The 6,049-nt window shown below is 49.1% G+C and overlaps 2 protein-coding genes across 2 annotated transcripts; one reads left to right on the top strand and one right to left on the bottom strand.

Moving 5' to 3' along the window:
• Positions 1-2,074: 2,074 nt before the first annotated feature.
• On the bottom strand, positions 2,075-3,256 carry FPSE_04947 (uncharacterized protein; the record flags this gene model as incomplete). The annotated part of the gene is made up of 7 exons (XM_009258065.1): positions 2,075-2,142; positions 2,192-2,285; positions 2,321-2,367; positions 2,447-2,461; positions 2,589-2,644; positions 2,735-2,818; positions 3,162-3,256. The coding sequence occupies 7 exons, from the start codon at positions 3,254-3,256 to the stop codon at positions 2,075-2,077; spliced, it is 459 nt and encodes a 152-aa protein (XP_009256340.1).
• Positions 3,257-5,506: 2,250 nt separating this feature from the next.
• On the top strand, positions 5,507-5,878 carry FPSE_04946 (uncharacterized protein; the record flags this gene model as incomplete). The annotated part of the gene is made up of 1 exon (XM_009258064.1): positions 5,507-5,878. One exon carries the CDS (start codon positions 5,507-5,509, stop codon positions 5,876-5,878), a length of 372 nt encoding a protein of 123 aa, XP_009256339.1.
• Positions 5,879-6,049: the final 171 nt, after the last annotated feature.

Raw genomic sequence — 6,049 nt, 5'->3', positions numbered from 1 at the left:
TAAACGCCCTCTATTCGGGAGTGGTGAAGTCGGCGGCTGACGTCGTAGTTTACAACGAAGCGAGAAGTGGGTGTGGTTGAGTTGGAAAAGTGTTCGTGTCGATGTTCAAGTCGCTGGTCGCAGGTGGCGGTCAGAGAAACAACTAGCCTGGTTTGCTAATAAATCGAGACAGGAGTTGAAGGTTTTGGTTTTGTACGAGTTGCGGAAGTAAAATGACCCTACAGAAAAAGCCAAATGCGCATGTCAGCAAATGAGTTTAGGGGAGAATAGGCAAAATTGATTTTGAATGGCAAGAGCAGCAGCACGCAGAAGTAATAAAAAGCAAAAGGTAGCACTGACAACGTCACACTCAGGGATTGACTCGACAAGAGGGGACAACTAACAGGTTGATAATACGACTTGCAAATAATAACCGAGAAAGATACGTTGAACGAATAGTAATGAAGATGTCAAAAAATTGAATAAGAAAGAAGAACGAACGAACCAAAAGTTAATTGAACGAATCTCTCAAAAGGATATGACGAATAAGTCAAGTTGACCAATCCCGGCAGTGGCAACAGGTTCCAAGGCGCAAACGATGGGATGGAATCATGAAAGTTTAAAGAGGCAATAGACGGCAAACGGTTGCAGGCAGGAGGACCCTTCTTTTGAAATGGCGAGACAGGGCAGGCCCAGGGCAGGATGTTGGGTCGGGTTCGGAGTGGGAATGGCAGGTGGCAGGTGGCAGGAAGGAAGAACCCGGCCAGCACAAGAAGGAGCGAACCCAGAACAGAAAAAGCAAGAGACAAAAGAGGGGAAGGGGTATGGACGAAATGGGGATGGGAATGTTAAAGTGGATTTCCAGTCAATTTGATAATTTCGTTGGAGCTGGGCTGCTGGGCTGGAGCTGGAGCTGACCGTACTATGTACAGAGTCACTAGGGGACGACAGTACAGTACAGTGCACTCCATGCCAACTCGCAGCGGGTACCACTTAATGCTCCGTACCGTAAGGCCAGGCCAGGTAATCCGGCAGTCGATGAGGGCTCTTGCAATGGAAAAAATATTACAGTGTCATCGCGTCCCAGGGACGAGGGATGGGAGACCCTTGAAAAGATACAATGGACTTGGAAGTCCTAGAGAGGAAAGTGGCGACAGAGCAGGGAGTCATGAGACTTGCGATCGACATGCTTCGGTACTACATGAACCATTTATTCAGAAGTATCTTTTGTGTTAAAACACGTCAAGCTGTACCCCGACGCGCAGCTGTCATCTTGTACTCTGACCCAGGCCACTAATGTCCCGCTCCAGGGGAGAAAACAGTTTTCGTCCACCGACTGGATTGGATTGGATGACAACACCCCAGTAAAGGGCCACTAATACTGACACTAACTTGCTTCTACTGCTTCCACGCAACTCGGCAGCCCCCAAAAGGAAACTTGTGGAAGGAGCACTGCCCATTCAGTTCAGACGCTTTCCCCCATCGTGACTATCTGCATTGATGTCATTGTTATCAACAACGGAAGGAACTCACGATAGATTGCCAGACAGACAAAAACAAAAATCACGCACCAAGACTCTTCTCCTTAATCATTATGACAACCAAATCACCTTCACCCTGCTAATTAGAAAAACAAACAACGTCCCCGCCGCTAGGTCGGCCAAGACTTTAGACGACAATAGGGAAACCATCCGAGCCTCAGAAGCCCCCAAGACCAAGCCTCCTCTGGTCGATCAACACTCAGTCGTGACGCAATTGCTGGCCCTTGCAGACCACGGTTGAGGCCCGCTCCTTGGTCGACATCCCTGTCCGATACAACGAACGGCTCTCGGAAGCCTATCAAGTATCCAGCCTTGAGTGGACTTGGGGGGCTCGGAGCTCTTTCAACGAGGCGCAACCCTCTAAATTTCAGCGACTCGTCCACTATCGAATACCCGCGGGTCGTTGCTGTGCTCACAGCACAGTTCTTCTTTCAACCATAATAGTCTGCTCCGGCTTCGTCGTCTTTATTTGCTGTTCCGCAGAGATGGATCGCCGGCTTCTCAGTCCGGCGTCAACAACCCGTCTCTAATACATTACTACGATTGGGCGCTAGTCACCCGTTTCCCGTTATTCTTGGACCCTCCTCCATCCACCGAATACGTCGCAGATTGATGAACGCAACTGCGACAAAATCATCAATACCCGTCAACCATTATAATACAGTGCTTACTACTGTCTGCTCGGTCGGTTGCGCTGACCCTTGAGCGGTGGTGTCGGTCAAGAAACCAAGTTTGGTACTGATTTTCCAACTCTTGTGACTCGACCTGCAAATCTTTCACTGAAGCGTCACCTCACTGACCTTTTTGGGAACTTGAACCGAAAGATCACTACCGGTCAACGACTGAGCTGATCGCCTTACATTTTAGTGTACTGACTTGAGGAAACGCTGCTTCACTTGTCTAGCACAATGCAGTGATTCACTTACACCGTTTATGCGGCTCTATAAGTTGGTGTATTTAGCCTCCAAATGCCAATTCCCGGGGTAGAAGCCAACATGTTGTCCTTCGCGTATCGACAAGGCTCATCCCTCACTGTCATCAATCTGCTTCATCCATCCCTCAACTCACTGGCTCTGGGGTTGCATCTTTTACCGCTGTCGGAAACACAAAGCATCGCCCAGCGGCTAGGGTCCAGGTACATGCAATTCAACCTACCCCCTTCAACTGGGCTGATGTCATGGATCTACAGTCCTCCGCGTCCACATAGTACGTACTTCCTTACAAAGTCGTCTCCTCTCAAGTGCGAAACATGAGCTTGAAGATCAAAAATCAGCGAAACGGTGACCGTCTTTCGAAACCTGAATGAATGCCTATCACTCGTCACTCTTACGCCCATCAGGACCGCACAGTCCAAGACGGTCCCTCGTACCGTTACTCCCGCAGCCCCTCAGATTGTGATATGCGGGCCTAGTCATGGATATGATGATCACTATCTTTTCGTCATTCCTCGCACCGTCCAGCGCTCTCTCTACAAGGGTATCACTATCACTGTGGAAGAAACGTGGAAGAAAAAGTGGCTCACGGTTGTAGCCGATTGAAAGGTTCTTTTCATCCTGGCGCCTGTCGTCTCAAGACAACTGTAACCAAACCCATAGTTGTCGTTTCCTCGCCTATTTTCCCCTGTAACGAGAACTGCCGAACCTGTCAGAAGTGAAGTCATCGCGAGAGGTCTCCATCAAAAGAGAGGGACACGAAGCAGCAGCGATACGCTCAATGTCACAGCAAGAGTTGGTCATGGCAGTGGTCTCATCATGTCGTGAGCCGAGCCTGTTTTTTCACCATCACGTTGCCCATGAGTCTTTTCGCTTAGCATCGCAGTACGCGTCGTGGCCGAGTATTCGGAGACACTCATTCGGCCGAGCGGTTGTTTAATAGGGGTCCTTTTATATCGCTACGGACAAAAACTGGGCGCTATGGGTCGAAACCCAACCTGTCAGACTCGTTTCGGATGCGTTGGGCAGCGATTGCAAGTGACAGGTGGTATCGCTTTGACTGTTGCCCTCTTCTCGTCGAGTGAGCTGTCTGCTGCTGTATGAGGATGTTCACGATGATTCAGAGGGAGGATAGAAACACCGAAAACTCAAGGACTTGTGGTCCCCCCAACAAAGAGTGTTGTTCGTGTTGATTGCAACCTCCTTCTAGTGGGCGAAAGTCCTTTGATCGGCTTCATGCGCACCTCTGATCCTGTTCTCAACCGCTGCTGATCCCCTCTGCCTCTTGTTCTCGTTTGTTGTTCATCCCACGACTTGGAGTTTCTCGCGGAGATCTTTGTCCTTTTGAGTCTTGAGGTCCACTCCCTCGGCTCTTGGCAATTCCGCCCCTCTCACACCTTTTGGCTTAGGCCTCGTGAGAAAGGAACGTCAATCTAGCGGTGGACATGCCACTATCCACAGGCAAAACAGTGAGCTTGTCTCAGCCCCAAAGCTGAATTGGTCTGTCGCTGTCTCATCGGGTGGCTGACGCCGGTTATCTTGGTTCCCGTTGATGCGTTTCACAAATTGGACTCTCACCAATGCCGCAGTTCCAATCACTTTCAGTATGGTGTGCATGCGTGTGCTTTCAAACTCAATGGAAGCCCTTTTGAGGATGCAACGTTTATCAGTGGGCGTGCAACGCAGGTTATGAAGATCTTAACACAGAGCATAACGCCTCTTCATTTGACAGATACCCCGCTGCCCCGTCTACCCGTTACTCTACAGAGTCGTACTCTACCTGCATAGGTGATCAGAAGTACCACCGGCCATTTGTGAAATGCAAACGGCATTATCGGCATCCAAGATTTTGGGTTCATGTTTCAGCCTCTGGTCTACTGTATGAATCCAAATGCAGTGTCTTAGATGCTCGTGACGGCGGCTGTCCAACCTCAATATGACGATTCGTTTTCATGTCGGTCTGGCTGTCGTGTAACACCTCCCCGCCTCACGGTGACTATCTATTGCAACACTAGACGCCCTGCTTCGGTTTACACAGTGACTAGCCGTGAGATCGACGGTGTTATGGGGAATTGTATGAGACTGAGAGGAATGCCTTGGTCGCCAAAACCTTCAAGCTGTCACCATGTCTTATTCATCCGTTTTATATCCCTGGAAAAAACTCACTAGTTTAGTTTATGTCGCTGTCACGGCATGAAACAACTCAGTCAAACATGGGGTTTTTGGTAGGGTCCAAACGAATCCATTGGATACTTGGATATGCATTACCCTTTGATACAACTTGACATCGATCTTTAGTTTCCCCATGACCCTTTGGGCGTCTTGGTCAAAGTCTCCGAGTGGGCGTCCAGCATGGATTCAGAGAGACCTCGTGAGCGCAGATCTCAATCCTGCATATCTCACCGTGATTTCTTATCAACTTCTGCAACCCCGACGGCAAGCAGACTGTGTTGATGCATTCAAGACTAAGGTTATCTTTTCGGCGCCAGAGAGAAAGCCTAAAATAGCCGCATGTTTTCGCATCGCAACTCTATACCCCTGGCTCGGTCACTAGCATATGAAATATGAGCTGGGATCAATGCAACTCTGGGTTGCTGTAAATGCCTCCACCATTTTATGAATCACAACAAGGTGATTAATTATAGCTCGGATTAATGCTGTCGAACATTCTTGGTCATTCTAGCCCTCTTGACGTAGCATTTCGGTATATGGGGTATTGCAGTCTGAACTGTGTTGTCCAAGTCCTAAAGGCTTGGCTGACTTTGATCAATCTACCAAAGCATTCGCTTCTGTTTGAAAAGCCAAGGTGTTACGAGACTCCCTGATTGTTTCTCTGAGGTAATCAATGTAGGCTTGCTCTGTTTTTGGCAGGAGAATTCGGGAGTTGCTTCATTTGTCATTGTCAGCTTACAGATGATATCATTGATATCGTTATGCTCCAAGGAATGGCTTCAATGCAGGAGGATTTAAGGCTGGAGGCTGAGGTGGTGATACCAGTCAGATAATTTACAGTCTTTGTGCAACAATTTGAGTCATCAATCTTGCATTCTCGCAATGGAGCAATTCGAATTCCATCCCGCAACCACTTCCCACAACCGCACCTGGTTCCCCATCGAACCAGGCGTAGACGAACTCGTCCTCAACGAAGATAAGCAGACAGGTCGACGCACCACTCTACAAAGATGGCAACCCGGCGCACGCAACCAGCAGGACGTCTTTATCCACGACTACGTGGAGGAGATTTACATGGCTGAGGGTGACTTGTACGACGAGAATCTGCAGCAGGGCTGGTCCAAGGGCGCTTATGCGTACCGGAAACCCGGGATGCGGCATGGCCCGTTTAGAAGCGAGGGTGGGTGTTTGATGTTTATTGTCTGTATCCCTGTGGATAAACAGGGGGAGAAGGAAGTTGGTGAGAAGGTGTAGGGTGGTTACATCTCGTATATGTTGAGATTTTTGCTCTTCAGTGGTGTAGTTGGGTGAGGGTGGTATGTTGCGCCATGTCGCATTGTTGGGTTGCTTTCTCGAAGGACAGTGGATGCAAAGGGCCGAGATGAAAACAAGTTCTTGTCAACCCACGAATTGCCTGACGGTTGG

Source organism: Fusarium pseudograminearum, chromosome 3, assembly GCF_000303195.2.
Source record: "Fusarium pseudograminearum CS3096 chromosome 3, whole genome shotgun sequence".
Classification (NCBI taxonomy): Eukaryota; Fungi; Ascomycota; class Sordariomycetes; order Hypocreales; family Nectriaceae; genus Fusarium; species Fusarium pseudograminearum.
The sequence above is the reverse complement of the archived record's forward strand: the minus strand, read 5'-3'. Positions and strand labels throughout refer to the sequence as shown.